The 18,728-nt window shown below is 42.0% G+C and overlaps 3 protein-coding genes across 4 annotated transcripts; 2 read left to right on the top strand and 1 right to left on the bottom strand.

Annotated features, from left to right (window-relative positions):
* Positions 1-4,385: 4,385 nt before the first annotated feature.
* Positions 4,386-12,571, top strand: cavin2b (caveolae associated protein 2b). The gene is made up of 6 exons (XM_076723970.1): positions 4,386-4,774; positions 7,252-7,392; positions 7,473-7,574; positions 9,351-9,617; positions 9,695-9,847; positions 10,578-12,571. The coding sequence occupies exons 1-6, from the start codon at positions 4,517-4,519 to the stop codon at positions 10,941-10,943; spliced, it is 1,287 nt and encodes a 428-aa protein (XP_076580085.1). The 5' UTR covers positions 4,386-4,516; the 3' UTR covers positions 10,944-12,571.
* Positions 12,572-14,058: 1,487 nt separating this feature from the next.
* ebpl (EBP like) lies at positions 14,059-15,805 on the top strand. Its single transcript, XM_076723737.1, has 4 exons — positions 14,059-14,410; positions 14,553-14,622; positions 14,908-15,046; positions 15,165-15,805. The coding sequence occupies exons 1-4, from the start codon at positions 14,234-14,236 to the stop codon at positions 15,409-15,411; spliced, it is 633 nt and encodes a 210-aa protein (XP_076579852.1). The 5' UTR covers positions 14,059-14,233; the 3' UTR covers positions 15,412-15,805.
* An 86-nt stretch (positions 15,806-15,891) lies between these two features.
* On the bottom strand, positions 15,892-18,197 carry arl11 (ADP-ribosylation factor-like 11). 2 transcript variants are annotated; one of them, XM_076723739.1, is made up of 5 exons: positions 17,811-18,197; positions 17,252-17,317; positions 17,055-17,170; positions 16,796-16,973; positions 15,892-16,299 (listed from the first exon to the last, which is right to left on the bottom strand). In XM_076723739.1, the coding sequence occupies exons 2-5, from the start codon at positions 17,306-17,308 to the stop codon at positions 16,171-16,173; spliced, it is 480 nt and encodes a 159-aa protein (XP_076579854.1). In that variant the 5' UTR covers positions 17,309-17,317; positions 17,811-18,197; the 3' UTR covers positions 15,892-16,170. The 2 variants fall into 2 exon arrangements, with proteins under 2 accessions (XP_076579854.1, XP_076579853.1); XM_076723738.1 differs by lacking the exon at positions 17,811-18,197 and adding an exon at positions 17,628-17,799.
* Between the last annotated feature and the right edge of the window lie 531 nt (positions 18,198-18,728).

Here is an 18,728-nt window from a genome sequence, read left to right as displayed (position 1 = left end):
TAAAAACACGGTGTAGATGGACATTAAGTCATTTAAGCTGAATCAAAGAAATAAAAACGCATTGACAGAATGAATTAAAAAAAAAGACAAAAAACACAATAGAATACAACACCTCAAAAATACTAAGGTCATGAGTACAAACAAAATAATGATTCGCATAATCTTGATTATCCTTCATACTTAAAACAATGAACCACCTTTTATAAAATCTACTCTAAACAAGATGTATATGATATATGTAGTATATACACCAACATACACAGAGACAGAACATTGCAAACAGTGATTGAGATCAGAGAGTGAGTGTTTTTTAATGATCTGAAAATTCATGTTCTTGTTATTTTAATGTCTGTTTTCATTAACTGTGAATCCAATTGAATTGAATCCAGACACACTTTAACACAATAAGTTTTAGAGTGTCTCACAAACTTGAGTGTTAAAGTTTGTTAGACTTTCCTTTTTTCTTTTTCAAAAAGCTTTTTCTCTGGAGCTTTTGATCGTACCTAATAGAATTCCTTGAAGTTTTCATTTTGGACCTGCGAGTATAAATATACATACTGTGTACTGTTATCATGTGTTTTATGGTCAAAACAAGGCTACCAGTGATTCCTCACATGAAAAAATGAAATGAGGATGTTTGATGAGAAGGACGAGGTGGCAGCTCAGAAAGAAATAAAGACATCAGATGTGTCTGCAGTGAAAAATGTGACCTGATCTGAATCTGTTGTTTTCTCCATGCTCTTGCAGACTGCAGGAGTGAATTCTTGAGGTTCCCAAATAGCCCACCACAGTTAAAGGAAGTACCCCCACCTCCCCCACCCCAGTATAGACTAATGAGTGTATTGTGTTTGGATGAATTCTATGATGTGTCTCTTCCTGTTTCCACCTCTTTACACTCTGACCGACTGCGGAACAGTTCTCTGTTTTCTAACACTGCTGCACTCACTCAGAACGAAGAACGGTTATAAATACATTTAATTACTAAATACAGAAATGTTGTAAAACACAAACCCATGTTCATATGATCCAACTCATCATCCATCACATCTGTAAAAACGAACACTGAGGCTGGTTCTGTTATGTTTGGGTTCTATTATTAGAACATGGCCTCACTGGAAAAAAATGTTTAACTGGATCTCCAACATGTCTGCATTCCCCTAAAGCTCCTCTGAACATTTTCCAGTGGTTCTTCTAATGTTCCCCTTCATTTTGTGTAAAGATCCTCTCATGTTCGACTAAGGTTTCCTTAGTATTACTATATGGTAATCCCAAATGTCCTCCAAGGTTCCCTTGAGTTTCCACTTTTCCTGTGGTTTGCCTTAATGGCACCCCCAAATGCCACGAAGGTCCCCCTGGGGTTCTCCTTATGTTTCCCCAGAGTTCTTCTAAGATTCCAATAATCACACAATTCTTCTGTTATGCTAAAGTTGTGTTTCGCATTGTTCCGTTTCTATGCCTACCCTAGATTTCCACACCCAGAAGTGTTTTCTAAATTCTCTTAGATTCTTCTGATCTTTGGAAATGCACAATGAGAACTCTGAAATCAGCTGTTTGTTGAGTAAGGTTCTTATTCTGACTCATGGCACCTTTACATATCTCTACGTGTCTCCGGCCCTTCAGTGTTGCTTACAGGCATCAGAGGTTATCTTGAAGCTGGTAAAGCCTGACACATGACACAAGAGCAGGAAATTCTACTGAGGGGTTTACTGAACACTTTGACATCATTTTTAACCGTGATGCTGCTTTAATTTAGGTATGAATTTCTGTTTATATCCTGTATGATACGTCCGGTCTTTATGGCCACTTTATCTCAACTGAGCTTCCTTTTAGAATTTATTTATTTATTTATTTATTTTTTTCACATTTATTTCTTGAGGTATTTCCTTATCATTTGCCACTTTACATACCTGTATACCTCCACTCTACCTATACGGAGGTTAATGTGCTTTTACTTCTATTTATTCTACAGCTTTACTGTGATTACTTTGCAGATTCAGATAAATACCTACCCTGTACAATACATAATGCATACAATACAATACAATACATACTACCCTGTGTTAAATGAGGTCATTAATGTGACTGACCTGTGCTGTGGACTGATTAAACCCATCTTTACAGTATGCACATAAGAACATTATACATACAACATGCACATGAGGACACTACAGCAGCATCACAAGCCTCCATGCTCTTCTTATTCCTTTACTACAGCAGCGGTCAGTATTTCCGCTTTCACCACCAGTCTTGATACACCAAAATACAGTTTCTTTTTGATACCATCACACGTAGACATGATATGGTAAAATAAAAGAAACTTTTCACCTACCAGTCGCTGTTGAGATCCTGTTCAAGATGCTAACTTGTGACAAAAATCGTTCCCAAATTGGCAACTGGAGAAGGCTCAGGAGGCCTGGAGTATTTATGGAGGCTCGATGGAGGAGAATAGAGATGAACAGTACAGAAGACTTGCTCTGAAGGTTGGGTGTTGCATTCTAAACATGAGGAACTTTGCTTACCTCAGTTAACCTGAGTCTTGTCGTATCCTCAGGTCACATTCTGAGAGGAAACAGTCTGTCTGTTAAATCCGGGGCAAAGTTCAGCATAATCTCTTAGCTTTGGTATCCTAAGAGACAAAGAAGTCCACCTCTGTCAGAACAGCTGCACATTGTGGACACATCCCAGGAGGACAGGCAGTTTGTCATATTACCCTTTAGGCCTAAAGAAGGAAATTTCTTCATAACATGCATTCCCCGAAGGTTCCCCTATAGTTCCTCCACAATTCCCTGAAAGATCCTCAGTGGTTCTTCCACCATTCTTCAAAGATAATCTTCAGGTTCCCCTAAAGTTTCTTATAGGTTTCTCTAACATCCACCAGAAGTTACACTGAGGTCCAACCAGCATTCCCTTAAAGTTCCGCTACAGTTCCTTTAAGGTTTCACTAACAGTACCTTGAAGTTGTCCAAGCATTCCCCTGTGGTTACCCTGAGATTCCACTGTAGTTCCACCAAGATCTCTCAAAGGTTCTTCTGTGATTGCCCTAAGGTTCCCTTCAGGTTCCCTCATAGCTTCTCCATTTTTTTTCTAATACTTTTTACATTTCATACCAATTTTAGTTTAGAATCCTTGAAGGTTCTGGATCAACCAAAAACTAGGTTCCTCAAACTACAGCCAAATTTTCCACCAATATCCACTAAAATCTGCCAAGTTTTAATGTCTACCGTTACAAACAGGACTGAAGGCTCCAGAATGAAAGAAAAATCAACCAGTAACAGTCAGTTAGTGAAACATCTTCAGGTTTAATACTTTTAATGTTTTGTTTCTCTTTACTGAACACCTTGCTCTTTACAAAAAAACAAAAAAACAACTATCAACTCTATGCACTTTTTGCACTACTTTGTAGCATTGTCTTGTACCACCTATGTCCAGTTGGAGCAGAAAGTTGTGTTAGGGCACTTACTCTTGTTGTTCTCTCCTGTCTAGAACCTTGCTTGTGTTGTATGAAAATTTCACGTGTGCGTCACTTTGGACAAAAGCGTCTGCCCAAATGACAAATTGGAATTGGAATTGGAATTGTTTCAGTGAAAACTGTAGAGTTCAGATTCACTTTCAGTCAGACGAGCACGGTTCTAAATGGTTCTAAATGTTGTATTGTTGTTCTGTGTGGGGTGAAGTGTCCTTTCATGCAAGGAAACAAGCCAGTTTTCCATGAACAGAGAGGAAGAGACGTTGACACAGAGGAAGAGAGAGAGAGAGAGAGGGCGAGAGACGTGCACTCACAGTCTCTCTCACACACTCACTCACACACACATACACACACACACACACACACACACACACACACACAAACACAGTCGGCATGGTAACAGACCCCTCCTGCCCGATCGTCATGGTAATAGACCTCTGACGTCTGGGCGAGGTGGACAGAGAGAGAGTTAACCCTTTCATACAACTCATGTCATGATAAAGTTTACATGCTGCTTATTAGTTTATTTCATTTGTACTTTTCTGATGATGAAATTGTTGATTTAATTCATGATTTATCAAATCAGATTTTATTCACTGTGGCATTTTTACTTTTTTGATTTGAATTAATCTTTTATTACTTGTAATTTACTCATCTTACGTTTGATTTTCTATTGATAGAAATATTTAAAATTATATTGACAGAATATTTTTCTTTCTTAAACGTCTTTCATTGTTCCCCGTCATTTTTCTCACACAGAGCTTTAATGAAACTCTTCTCAGCTTTGTTTTCTGGATTTAAAGTCACTGCCATGAAGGCCTATTGAAGGCTTTAGCTGTGGGAGTGAAGGAGTTAAAGGTGTGGATGTTTCCACACTGGGAAGTAAGCTGGAAAGTTTTCCTATGAGCCAACCAATCAGAGCCCAACATAGGCACACGCACACACACACACAAACACACACAGTGGGCGGGGGAAGTAGAGTTTCCAGAGTTTTTCTATAGCAGGAAAACTTTCTGGTGTTCTTTGTGTTTTTGGTTCGACTTTAAGTTGATGTGTGAGACCAGAGCCATCATGGTGACTACTGAAACCCATCAGAGCCAGGACCTGCTGGTCCCATCCCAGAACCAGGATTATCTGGACCAGCAGGACCAGCCAGAGGAGAACCAGGCCTCCCCCTCGTCTCCCTTGGCCGGATTCGACCCTGAGACAATGAGTCAGGGTCCCGTCAACGCCATCACGGTCCTCACTCTGCTGGACAAACTGGTCAACATGCTTGATGCCGTGCAGGAAAACCAGAACAAAATGGAGGTGAGCCAGGGGTGGGGCACCACCTCAACATCAGGTCTGAGCATGGAAGTCCAGCACAGATACCACTACTCAGTCCAGAATAGACAGCAGTACAGACTTCCAGGTTCAGGGCCCCAGAAAATTTGTCCAAACCAAAGTTTACAGAAAAAAAAAAAACACTCAGTTTATTGTCAGTCAACTTCAGCTTCAGCTGAATAAAGTCACAGCACAGAGAAGCTTCCAGGTTCAGGTCTGCCAGGACCAGAAAAGCATCTGATTTAACCACAACTGTAACTGCTATTTGTTTTGCCATGAACATTTTTCTGTCCTGTTGCTTGTGTCAGTCGACTCTTTGTGTAACTGGCAAGAGAAACAGTCCACACTTGTTTGTCCTGATGGTTTCACTGCTACTGTTGACTTACAAACATTTTCGGTCTGCTTCAGAATCAGTTTTAGGGAACAAGTCCAGTCAGTTTTCATCTTTTCTGCTCTCTCTCCATCTTCTCTCTTTGTCTGTGTGTTTCTCTGGTTTGTTTAATGAATGTTTTGAATTCAAATATCTGTTTTCATATTATATTCAGACGTCACATGACCCAAAAGGCTCATAGCTGCAGGTTAAATAAGCCGTTAGCATATATGTAACTCTGCTGTGAGTGTTGATTCCTGACAAGTTTGTCTTAGTCTGATGCTTCAGCTAAAGCTCTTGGCTGACAAAGACACAGTTTGATAGTTGCCCAGAAAACAACCATTATTTCACAAGTTTGACATTTGGCTGCATTTTTAACAAAGCATTTGGCTGAAAACTAAAACTCTGGAGCAGCTTCCTGTTACTGTAGTTGTGTTGATTGTGGTTTCCAGTTCAGAGTGATCTTGAATGACATGTTTGTACAGGTTTTCTGTCAAACTGGCTCCAGAATAACAGACGATCAGGCAACATTCACGTTACCTACGTTTTCAAAAGTATCTAAAAGGAAGAAATGACTTCAAAATGACCAAATTGACAGTTTAAACACATTTCACAGGTTAACAGCAGTCAGAAATATGAAGGATTTGTCCCTATAAACACCAAAGCATCAACAGACAACCAGAAGAACCCAATTCTGGGCTCACTGGCACTCGTAGTGAAAACTAAAGCTTGGTTTAGGCTTCGGCGTCGCGACGACGCCGTACCTACGGCGTACACCCTACGCCGTCACTGAGCATTCGTAGTTCTGCGTCGAGGGAACGCGTTGCTCCGCAATTCACCGCCAAGCCGCTAGGGGGGTGCGGCTGTGTCTTTGTATGGTTTCGGGGGGCTCTTGCTGCCGCGAAGAGGAGTTGTAGAGGTGGTCGTACTTGCGTACCTCCTCGATAATTCTTTCTTCGGCTTGGTCCAGTTTTTCTTGTAGCTCTCACCACAGAAACTTTGAAAATGGCGGTGTTGTTGTGCTGCGACCATAGGGCTGCGACTGAACCGAAAATTACGTTCTGAACGGACCAATCACAGTCCTCGACGTTCACGTCACTACGCGTCGACGCGACGCGTAGTCAGGATTTTTTGGAGGTGCGTGTGAGGCTACGGCGTAGGGTCCGCGTAGGGGTCTGCGTCGACGGCGTAGGTACGGCGTCGCCGCGACGCAGAAGCCTAAACCAAGCTTAACTGTCCACACTAAAGAGGCAAAATGAACTTGCATTCGCTGCAGCAATACTGACCAAACCAGCTTCAGGAAGCAAATGGAAAACAGAATCAAAGCATGATGTCATCTCAAAACCTCAACAGGTAGCAACAGCACAAAGACTTATTGAGGTGTCACAAACAGTGTCCATCATCTCTACAAACTTTAAGAGCCACGTTTCAGTCCTCAGACCTTCAGATAATCAATGACAGTCTGGACATGAAGCAACATTGCTTCAGCAGTTTGAATGAAGGTTAATGAAGAGATGCAGAAATGGTTGTCTGTTTGGACTAAACTCGGCTGCTGAACTACCAGCTGCTTCTGCAGGTGAACTGTGTCTGTAGACCGTTAAAAACTTGATTAAAGCTCCTCAGCAGATCCACACAGACACTGGTCGGCACAAATACTACACTGTAAAGGAAAAACTAGCGGGCACCAGGAAATACTGAAGGAAATCATTTCTGAGGAAGGTTATATCTCAAATCACAGTTACTGTCCTGACAACAGAATGCCAGCAGAAGATAAATTGTGACTGATTAGTGTTAGCGTGATCCTGGTGAGCTAGCATCTTAGCAGCTAGCTCTCCAGCCACAGTATTTTACTAACACCCAAATATCAAATATTTGTTGAAGAGGAGCAGATTAATTTCAAATGACATCACATCCTCTTTTCTCATTAAAACAAGAGCACATTTCCACTTCACAGGGAATCTGAAGCAGCTGATTGGCTGTCACCAGGCTGTACATTTGAATAGAGATGAACTTTTCTCTGCTTCCTCACACTGAACTGTTGAGTGAATCAGCATCCAGGCTGATATCTGCTTGTTGGCTGGTTGTATTTCAGGTGCATCAGGTGGAGATGGAGGGCGTGGTCAGAGGGATCCAGGCTGATATGACCAAACTGTCCAAGAGCCACAGTCACACCTCCAACACTGTCAGCAAACTGCTGGACAAGAGCCGTAAACTGTCCGTCACCATGAAGGAGGTACATTTAACCTGTCAGGTAGATTTCACTTGTCAGGTAGATTTGAACTCAAGTTTAAACTGCTGGTTGTGTTTCTGCAGGTTCGTGATAAGATGGAGCGTCAGGGTGTCCAGGTGAAGAAACTGGAGGCGAATCATGCCCACCTGATCAACAGAAATAACTTCAAAGTCCTCATCTTCCAGGTGAGTTTGATGAAAACACAGTGAGAGGGTCAGGTCAGAGGTCAGATGTCAGGTATAGTCTGACTATGAAATGTGGACCAGGATGCCACCTCAGCACAGAGAGATTTCTCCGACTGAGACACCCATTTATCCACTTAGAAGTCCTCTGTGGTCTCTTCCAGGCCTGAGGGTTTTTCACCAGGAGCCAGAAACTTCTCTCAGACATTTACAGATCAGCCATGGCAGACCTTGTCTCAAATCTTGAAATGTAAACTGTCCAACTGAAAGCTCCAGAACAGCTACTAAATCAACCTTGTGTTGAGATTGTTTTGCCAGCTGCTGCCTCAAGGGGCAACGATTAACTTTCAGTCTGAACTTTCAAGCAAACATTGATGAGAAGTTAAGTGCTTTAAGTGCTCAGAAAAAATTTGGAAACTTGAACATGAACAGTTCCAGCTGCTGAGGAAGTTCTCCATACGTGAAGGATGGTGTTTCTTACCAGAGGTTTGAACCCTTTGAACAGTTTACAACCCAGATCCCTTCAGAAATGAGTCTACATACACATTTTTCTCCATCAATAAAGTTCTGAGCAGCAATGTTCTCTATCAGAAAAGTTCTCCATAACACTGAACCTCAAATTGCTCCCGGTGTGTAAATGTGCGTGTGAGGTGTTGTAAAAGACTTTCATTGGTCGGTACTGTAGAAACTCTGTATAAACACAGTCCGTTCACCATTTGTTCTCTATCTTTGTCTGTTGGTGATTTTCAGTCTGTGACCTAATTTGGTCATCAGCTGCTGCAGGAAATGAACTGGAAAAACTGTACAGAGACTGAGGTCAGAGTGAGATCTAGTTGTTGTTATGATGAAGTCAGTGACTAAGTCCATCAGCTGTTCTCAGGTCTGTACTGAACAGGACACAACAAATAACTACGCACAACTACAGGTAACTATAGGACATGACAGGTAACTAAAGACAACTACACACAACTACAGATAACTACAAGTGACTATAGGAGATGACAGGTAACAAGTAACAAGTAACTCCAGGTACCCAAAAGTAATTACAAGCAACAACAGGTAACTAAAGACCAAGTCAACTCAGTTTTGGCTGTTCTCCCTCTATGATGAGAGCCAGTACAGGTGAGCACAGATACAGTCCAAATACACATCAGTAACAGTAAGTACGGCTAACATCATAAGAGATGTGTTAAAGTATCCTGCTTGACCTGAGACATGAACGTTAATCAACCAGCACATGATGTGTGACTGTCCTCTACTGATACTGCAATAGTAGTGGTACTGTTACAAATTCTACAGTAAGTCTGCATTGAAACTGTAGTTAATTTCTGCTAACTGTACATGTTTTCCAACCAGCTCGTCAGAACTGCAGTATCAGTGCATACATGTGTTTTCTATCTCACCAACACTAAACATTCCTGTCCTCCCTAAAATACCCAGCATTCCTCAGTGGGTGTGGTTCCCCGTCAGTTCTGCTTTTTAACCCTTTAATCCTTTCTGGAAGCTGTCAGCTCTGCTGCCTGGACTCTATCTTCCTGTTTGTGTTATTGTTCGGATACTAGGTCTTTGTTGTTTGAAATTATTGTTTTACTGCAGCTCAGTGTACACATACTGCATGCAAGGTCCCCTTAATATTCTCCCGTCACTCCTTTAATGATCTCCTAATGCTCTCCTAAGGTTCTTCAAAGATTCTTGTAAATATACTTCCACTGAAGCCCTCTTAACATTTTCAAGGGAAGGTTTCTTGCATATTAATATTTACCTCTTCCTCTCCTTCAGGAGGAGAACGAGATCCCCTCCAGTGTTTTTGTGAAGGATCCTCCTCCTTTCCCTCGTGATGAGATTTTGGAAGAAGGCGATGAATCAGTACAGGGCGTTGTCGAAGGCAGTCATTTGCAGGATAGTGGACTCCAGACCATTGACCTATCATCTGATGAGGACGTTGGACTCGAGGCGGAACTAGAGGATGAGGAGATGTGGCCTCATGACCTTGAGAACATGGAGAAATCCAGAGCTGAGAAACTGAAACACTCCAGTCTGAAAAAGGTAAGAACCACAAACAGCTGTATCGTTACACAAATGTAAAGCCAGACAGAGAGGTGTTACTGATGAACTCTCTACAGGTCGACAGTCTGAAGAAGGCATTCTCCAGGCAGAACATCGAGAAGAAGATGACGAAGATTGGAACAAAGATTGTTTCTCAGGAGCAACGCGAGAAGATCAAGCAGAAAACCTCCAGCCTGAAGGTTTCACCCCTGACATTCAGCATCAGGAAGGTACTAAGATACTGCACACTGGTTATACTCCATGAATCTGAATAGTGTCAAACGTTATAAATTCCCCTATCATTATATAAAGAAACCCTCAATGTTTTGTCAACACTCCAATTTAGGTAACCTGAAGGTCCCAGAACAATCCCCCAGCACTTCGTTCACATTTTCCTAAGTTCTGTCTGATGTTGCCCTGAACCTCCAGTAAAGCTCCCCAAAGGTTCCTTTGGTTTTTCCCTAAAATTCCACGATGGTTCCCATGTTTCCAGATTCCCCCAAGATTCCTCTAATATTTTCCTGAACATGCTCGTTAGGTTAATTGGTCTCCAAATTGTCCATAGGTGTGAGTGTGAGTGTGTGAGTTGTCTGTCTGTGTGTCTGTATATGTAGCCCTGCGATCGGCTGGCGACCGGTTCAGGGTGTACCCCGCCTCTCGCCCATTGCTAGCTGGGATAGGCTCCAGCCCCCCGCAACCCCGAAATGGGATGCGCGGGTAAAGAAGATGAATGAATGAATGAAGTTTCCCTCAGATTTCCTGATTGTTCCCCTCAAGATTACCCAAAGTTTCCTCTGACACAAGGTTAAACTGAAGTCTCTTTGAGGTTGTCTAAATTTTTTACAGAGGGTCCGCTAAGATTGTTTCAAAGTTCACCAAAAGTTCCTTCAAGGTTCCACTAAAGTGCCTGTACTATTCCACTTCCTGTGACCCCTGACCTCTGACTTTCTCTGTTTTCAGCCTCGCAGCAGCTCCAGCTCTCAGCCCCCGGAAGCCTCCGATCAGACCGGCGAGTTGGTCACTACCGAGGCTGATATCAAGCTCTCCTCGCTGACCAGCACTGAACAGGAGGTCCCTTTCACGGAGGTCCACGCCCAGCTGGCTCCAGCTGAGAAGGAGGAGATAAAGGAGGAAGCGGAGGTGGCAGAGGAGGAGAGGGAGCTGATAGAGGAGGAGAGGGAAGGTGAGGAGGTGGCAGGTGTGGAGGCAGATCTGTCTATGGTTTCAGAGGGAGTCAGTCAGGAGTACGCTCTGTCCTCCACCCTGCTTCAGGAGGAGAAAGGAGAGGAGGGAGGAGCAGAGGAGGAGAAAGAGGAGGAATCCTAAACATTCATTATTATTCAGATTCATGTGTGTTCATGAATGACAAAACAGATCTGAGCAGAATATTAAAGGAACAGTTCAACACTAAGTGAGAGTCAGATCTTCGGATTGATACCAGGTGTCTGAACAGCAACAATGAAGCTATTTACTTTCTCAGAGGAAACAGAATAGGTGTCAATAACTGAACTGTTCCTTTAAAGTTTAGAGCTGTTTTGTTCTCGATAAATACTCCTTTTATTGATAAACCTCCACAAATGCAGGTTAATTTGAGAGCTCAGATATCTGATAATCTGACACCTACATATCTCGAAAATATAAACTTATCAAGAGTTAAAGGCAAAAAAAAAAAAAAAAAAAAAAATCAGACAAGCACTTGTATTCCACTCTGTTAAATTAATTTTTAGGTCAAAATTTTGTATGAAGTTGGAAAATTTTAACATTTAATTCTTCAACTGATCTGAAAGCCTAAAAAATAAAGAAATTCGTCACTTTTTCTGGACAGTAATTCTTTCCATGTTAAACATCCCTTTTAGTTTCCTCTTTAGGTTCATTCTCGTTTTGTTAAAAAAAAAAAAGGTGGAATAATCAGCAGATCAAAATGATTAATGAAATATCAGTGGAACCCAACTGAAAGTCTGAAACTGTCAATCACCCTGAAAAGGTTCTCACAAACACACAGAAGTCAGTGATTACTTGAACATGATGCTACACAGATCCATGAAAATGACCATTTTCTTAAGGTACCCCAACATCCTCTAACATTGGTCTTCTAAGGTTCCACTGAGGTTTTCCAAGCATTCCATTAAGGTAATCCCAAGGTTCCTCTAACAGTTCCCTGGGTTCCCCTTAGGTTCCTCCAAAGTTTCTTTAAGATGTACTAAGATTCCCCTTTGTTTCCTCCAAGGTTCCCCAAAGGTTTCTCTAACATTCCACTTGGGTTCCCCTCTAAGGTTCCCTTAATTTTCAGCTGAGGGTCCACCAAGGTTCTGCACAAGCCTTTTTCTTAGGGTCCATTTAAAGTTCTCCTGTTGTTCTCCATGTGGCCCTGTCTGTTAAAATATCTCTGATTAAAATGAGTTCTGAATGCTGTCTGAAATGTGTTTGATTGAAATTTTAAAATTTGATTTCCAATTATCAATAAGTTGATCTGTTTAGTTCTTACAGCCTTTCTGTCTGTTTGTGTGTGTGTGTGTGTGTGTGTGTGTGCGTGCGTGTGTGTGTGGTGTCAGTTTAAATGCTTATTAACAGAAGTACTAATAACTGCAGCAGTGATGATAAACTTATCAATCAATCTGATCAAACAGTTTGATCTGTGAAACCAGTCAGAATCATCCACAGACTAAAGATTGATGATAGACTCAGAAATACTGACGATACACAGAGTTTTAAGGCTGACACACTCTCTCGTGTTTCATTCGAACTGATGCTTCAAACTATTTTATCGTTGTTGTTTCAGGTCGTCAGTCATTGTTTTTCTTTCCTTTTCATTTTATTTTAATGCAAATTAAAAAAGTTTTGCTGCCAAAGAACTTTTCCTGTTTGACTCATTTTACCTGTCAGACTGTCACATCCCAGGTGTGTGAGAATCACCTGAACCCTGACAATTAACAATAAAATCCAGTTTAACCATGTTCCTGTCTCCTGCTGCATTTTCACTTCAGATTCATTCAATTGGGATCTGGGTCCAGATACAAACGCATGTCAATGTGACATAAATGAATGTGATCACCTGATCACACCTGTGAGTCACCTGACACTCGGTGTTCAGATTCGGAATGTTAATCTCGCTTGTTAACTTGAAGAATAATCAATAAAACATCTCGACTGAGCAGCCTGATGGTTCTGGTGTGACCAGGAAGTCCTGGCAAGTAAACTTTGAAGAAAACCTGCAGCTTTCCAGAGTCGACGGGATTCTTTCGTCTAACGAAGGTGGTGAATCTGGTATTAATTTGACCTCATTGTTCTCTGTTTGACATGAACACACCTGTCACTGATGGGCTGTCAGTGCGTTTCACGATCAGTAAGAACAGGTTTTCTTTGATCATAGATTCCCTCAGTGTGGAGTGTGTCGCCTCCTGCTGGATGAACACTGACAGTAACTCTCTTCTTCAGTGGTTCAGCTGCCTCACTTCATTCATTACTTCTGGTTACTTTATTTTAATATTGCTGTTTTCTGTTCAATGTGAAGCTCTTTGTCATCAGTTTGGAGATAAAACAGATTATTCGAAACATGTATTTAAATAGGTTTTTCATAGCAGATGAGTTATTAAAGAACTACTACTTTGAATTTTTAATTTGATAATCAACAAATGGTCAGAAGTGTTGAATATTCATTCATTCATTCATCTTCTATACCCGCGTATCCCTTTTGGGGTTGCGGGGGGCTGGAGCCTATCCCAGCTAGCAATGGGCGAGAGGCAGGGTACACCCTGAACCGGTCGGCAGCCAATCGCAGGGCAACATAGACAAACACACAGACAGACAACCATTCACACTCACACTCACACCTACGGACAATTTAGAGTCACCAATTCACCTAATGAGCATGTTTTTGGTCTGTGGGAGGAAGCCGGAGTGCCCAGAGAGAACCCACGCATGCACGGGAAGAACATGCAGACTTCACAAAGAAAGGCCCTGCCCAACCCGGGGATCGAACCAGCGACCTCCTTGCTGTGAGGCACCGTGCCGCCAAGTGTTGAATATGTTAATTCTAATGTTTATTTATTTGTGTGTGTCTTTGTCTTGGCTGTTTGTTCATGTTTCAGTGTTTGAAGTTATTTGTATGATTTGAAAACATGTTTTTGTAAGTCAGATAACATACTGCTATCATCACACTCCCCATTATTACTATTACTATAATCATCATTATCAGTAGGAGGAGGAGAACTTACAGAGGGTCAGTGCAGAATCTGGTGTTTTCAGAATGTGGTCTGGTTTCTACTGAGACTCTGCTGACATTTGACCTCTGCTCTCTCAGTGGGAGGGCACAGGGCCAGGGAGTGGGGTGTTCTCCTCAGAGGCCAATGGGAGGGCTTGGGGTGGTGCTTTGAGCCAAAATAACCAATGACGAAGGCGGGGTGGGGGTGTGGCCTGATTCGTTCCTCCACATTCACAGTCTTTGGTTTTGATTCTTCATCCAGAGTCCTGGTCAGTCTGAGGAGAGTGCTACTGCAGAATACTGCCTGTCCTGGAAGTAGTAGTAATCCTGCCTCCACAGTACCATAACCATCCTCCTCCTTCTTCTTCTTCTTCTTCTTCTTCTTCTTCTTCTTCTTCTTCTTCTGTCACAGCAGATGGACTCAGCAGCGCCCTCTGGCCTCTCTCTGGTCTCTGTCTTGTCTCTGTTAGCATGTAGCATCCAGGTGTTAGCAGCCACCCTGCTGGCATGCAGGTATGGTGGGCGGAGCTCTGCAGAGGACAGGTGGATCCTGCTGTGGCTCTTCTATGATGTCATCGTCCACCTGACACTGGTATGACCAATCAGGACCTATTTCATGTGTCTTGATCTTTCCTCAGTTTTTTTTTTATTTTATTTTCATGTGTCTGGGTGTTTATTTATTGTTTGTTTTTTAATATTTATTTATTCTCTGGTTGTTTATTGTCTGTCCTCAGGAGGGTCCATTTGTCTACATGTCTCTGATTGGGACAGTGGAGACGTCTGAGGGTCTGCTGGCTGAACTCTGTAAGTTTAAGTTTAAGTTTTTTGTTTTTTGTTTTTTTTTTTCAGCTTCACTTTCTGGACTTGGAGTATTTTGAGTATTTTGAGTTACTTTACTTTACTCCATTAAAGCACATTGTACTTTTTACTGGATTATGATTATCTGACAGGATGAGTTATTTTTTGATACTTCATTTTACTTTCAGCCAGAAACGCAGGTATTTCTGTCTGAGGTACAGGAGTTTAACTGTATCCGTCTGTCTGTGTGTCTCCACCTGTCTGTCTCTCTGTCTGTCTCTGTGTCTGTAGGGAAGGAATACGGTAAAGCTGACAATCGCTGGTTGATTTCTGATCCGATGATCGTCTCGATAGAAATTCTGACAGTGGTTCTTGACTCTGTACTCGCTCTGCTGCTCATACATGCAGTACTGAAGGACAAGTACTACAGGTAAAACTACAAGTGCGACAGACAGGACTCCACTCACTGTCACTCAGACACACAGTACTGAAGGACAATGTAGGTAACAGTACATGCAGTACTGAATGTATGAGTTGTATCTTTACAGGCACTTCCTGCAGATTGCTCTTAGTGTGTGCGAGCTCTATGGTGGCTGGATGACCTTCTGCCCTGATTGGCTGGTTGGCAGTCCCAGCCTGAACACGTCCAGCTGGCTCTACCTGTGGGTCTACCTGGTCTTCTTTAACGGGGTTTGGGTCCTGGTCCCAGCTCTGCTGCTGGTCCACTCCTGGTTCTCTCTCAGGAGAATGCACACGCTCAGTCCGGACGACGACGTAATGAGGAAGAAGATGTAGAGACGACGATGTTTGTCTGTATAATGTTAACCAATCAATCAACATCATTGATCCAAGCTGATGGAGAGGTCTGTGGAGGATCAGGACCCCCAGGAACTGAAATCCACATAGACACGAAGCCACATTAAGTCACATGACTGACAGCTGATGCACTGATTGGACACCTGACATCAAATCTGGTTTGTTCTCAGAACCTTTGAACCAGGAGAGTCTGCCAGGACACACCTGAGTTCACCTGAACAGGTTACAGAGTGTAGATGTTGTCATACTGTTTGTTTCAGTTCAGTCTCGTGTGTTCCAGCAGCAGAAAGTGATTTTCATTGTTTTTCATTGAGGAGATGTAAAAATAATATGATGGAATAAATTAAATCACTTTAGATACTTAAGAAATTAATCAGATTCATGTTTTCATTTTCTGACTTTTAATTTGTGCATCTGGAAACATATTAATCAAAGTCTGACATTGACTGAGTGCTTCTACTTTTACCTCACAGTATTTGGATGATAAAATAGTGTGTTTTGATTGGCTGAAATATTTGATAGTAAGTTTAATTAGCTAACAGGAAAAATACCTGAGATTTTTCTTTGAACTTTCTTAAACTTGATTAACGGCGCAATGAAGCATCTTTATATATTTATTACATCTCTATGTAGTTTCCTTCAGTTAAAATAAAAAATGTTGACAGTTTTAAACATCTCCTTCACATCATTTCCAACCGTTCCCCACACCTCCTCCTCTTCGTCGTCCTCCTCCTCCTCTCAGCTCTTCTTGATGAGTTTGTTGATGGACACGAAGGCCTGTTGGAGGCCAAGTCCCTTCAGAGCGCTGCAGGCCTGAATCTCCCACAACCGGTCGGCATAACTGGGCAGATCCAGCTGGTTGGAGATCTGTGAGGGGCAGGAAGAGGAAGACGATGGAAAGAGAGATGGAGGAAGACCATGGTGAGAAAAAGAAGAGGAAAAAGTTCCATCCAGTAGTTGTTCAGGTGTAAATGTTTGGGTTGCTCCTGAACGGAGGAAGCTTCCTCTCACCATGTTCTATAGTAGGTTACAGTTAGGGTTGTTCCCTCATAAGGAAGCTTCATTTCTCCTTGTTCCCTAACTAGCAAGCTTCTTCTTTACTTTACCCCCGGCCCTCTCGGCTGGGATATTTCCTCCTCCATTGCTCCTTTCAGGTTAAGACTTTCTAGGACTGCAGTTGACCTATTTTACAATTTAATTCTCGGTTTATCTGGACCAGGTTGGACTGGTTTGCTCTAAACTGAACTAATTTGTTTGGTTTCTTTTATGTGGAAAAAGTGGAAGCTTTCTCTTTGCGTCATTAGTTTTCTCAGCAGTTAAAGAAGTTGGGTTCTTCTTTGGTCGTGTGGGCTGGGTTTCATACCTCTCGTATAGTCATGGAGTTTGGCATGTCCTTCTTGTTGGCCAGAACCATCAGAGGAATTCCTTGTAATTTCTCATCACCCAGGACCTTCTTCAGGGCCTTCTGGGCCTCTGGCATCCGGGTTGGGTCACTGCTGTCCACCACAAAAACCAACGCTTTACAGTCGTCCAGGTAATACCTGCAGAAGATGATTTCTGTTTGTTTGTTTGTTTGTTTGTTTGTTTGTTTGTTTGTTTGGTGGTGTCTGCTTTATATTTACCTCCAATTGGGTCTCATGCTCTTCTGTCCACCAACATCCCACACAGTCAGAGATGTCTTCTTGTCCAGGTCCAACGTTCCCACGTTGAATCCGATGGTCGGTGACGTTTCCATCACCTTGAAGTTTACAGATAATCACATTCACACCTGACAGACACTGATATCAACTCTTTCACATCCTGTTCAGAGGAGTCTCACCTGTCCTGTCAGCAGTCTGGCCAGCAGAGTCGACTTTCCGGCTAAGTCCAAACCCATCAGGATGACCTGAACACACAAACACAGGTCAAAGATCTGGTTCTGTTCATATGAGAGTTCAGGGAAGTCATTTTCTTCACTGTCAGAAACATGGATGAGTAACTTTTGCAGCGTTTTGCAGCATTTCTCCTGGTTCTTCTGTTTCAGTCTGCACTCGTGCTAAAGGAGTCAGCTCACCTTCTGGCTGCCAGTTCATTCAATTACAATCATTCAGAGTGTTTGGAACTGGTATCTACAGAACTGTCCCAGATAAAAGATACTCAGTGACACATGGAGGACACGGGCCTGGCAGGTGAGTTAAAATGTGTCCTTGATTTACCTGCGGAGAGGTGGAGCTGTGAGCTTGACCCATCACTCTTCTTCTATCCTGCAGATGTGATTCTTCTTGTTTGACCCTCTAATTCTGTTTCTTCTTCTTCTTCTTCTTCTTCTTCTTCTTGGCCAGTTTTGATAAAACTCAACCTTTAGACTGATCTCAGCTCTGTGTCTGACTGAAACTCACCTGTCTAACATCTCTCAGGTGTGTTCAGGTTGATTCACACTGTCAGCAAATAGGAGAGCAGCATTCATTCAGAGCAGGTCATGTGACTGTGTGACAGGTCTGACCACATTTTTGTGCTGGAGGCAGGTTGAGTGTCTGGAGGCTGTTTTTCAAGACAGAGAAGAAGAAAACGACTGTTTCTTGACGTCACTCCATCTTTCTTTCTTCAAATAAAACTTTATCGGACAGACCTCATTTGTTTGTGTTCTCTGGTGATTTACATTTACAGCTGCTGTTATCTGCAGACTGACTGCAGATCAGTGCTCACACAGGTCAGAATTTCCATCAGAGAAAACAAACACTGAGAAAGTTTCTCTTCAGTCAAACTGAGGGAAAAGCATCACGAGCATCAACACTGTTAGACATTTTAAAATACAGATTCACACGATTTTCGTCAGGAACGAAGGAAGTGTGATGGTGTGTTCAGGATGAAGTCTGGTCCTGAACCCAAATTCTTATGAAATGTTAAATAAAGGGAAAAGAAATCAAATTCATGGCAAAAAAAAGTGTTTGAGAGCTGAGGCAAAACAACCCAAAGTTTAGACTTTATGAATAATAATAATAATAATAATAATAATAATAATAATAATAATGTAAAGCACTTTTCATGTGAAACTAAATAACCAAAGAAACAAAAATGACAGACGAAATCCTCTGAAGTTAAAATGTTGCACAAACTGTTGAAAGTTTTTCGCTTTAATCATAAATAAAATAGAATTGAATAAACTGCAGCTTCCTGTTTTATTTGTTTTTATTAAAATGGCTTTTAATGACTGATTCTCCATTTTCTGCCTTTTCTTCTTCACTGTGATCTCAGCATTATTCTTAAACATTTCTTTTACGGCTGAATCTTCGTCCTTCTTCATCATCTTCCTCCTC

The sequence above is a fragment of the Chaetodon auriga genome, chromosome 23 (genome assembly GCF_051107435.1).
Source record: "Chaetodon auriga isolate fChaAug3 chromosome 23, fChaAug3.hap1, whole genome shotgun sequence".
In the NCBI taxonomy this organism is placed as follows: Eukaryota; Metazoa; Chordata; class Actinopteri; order Chaetodontiformes; family Chaetodontidae; genus Chaetodon; species Chaetodon auriga.
This window is presented reverse-complemented; position numbering and strand designations above follow the sequence as displayed.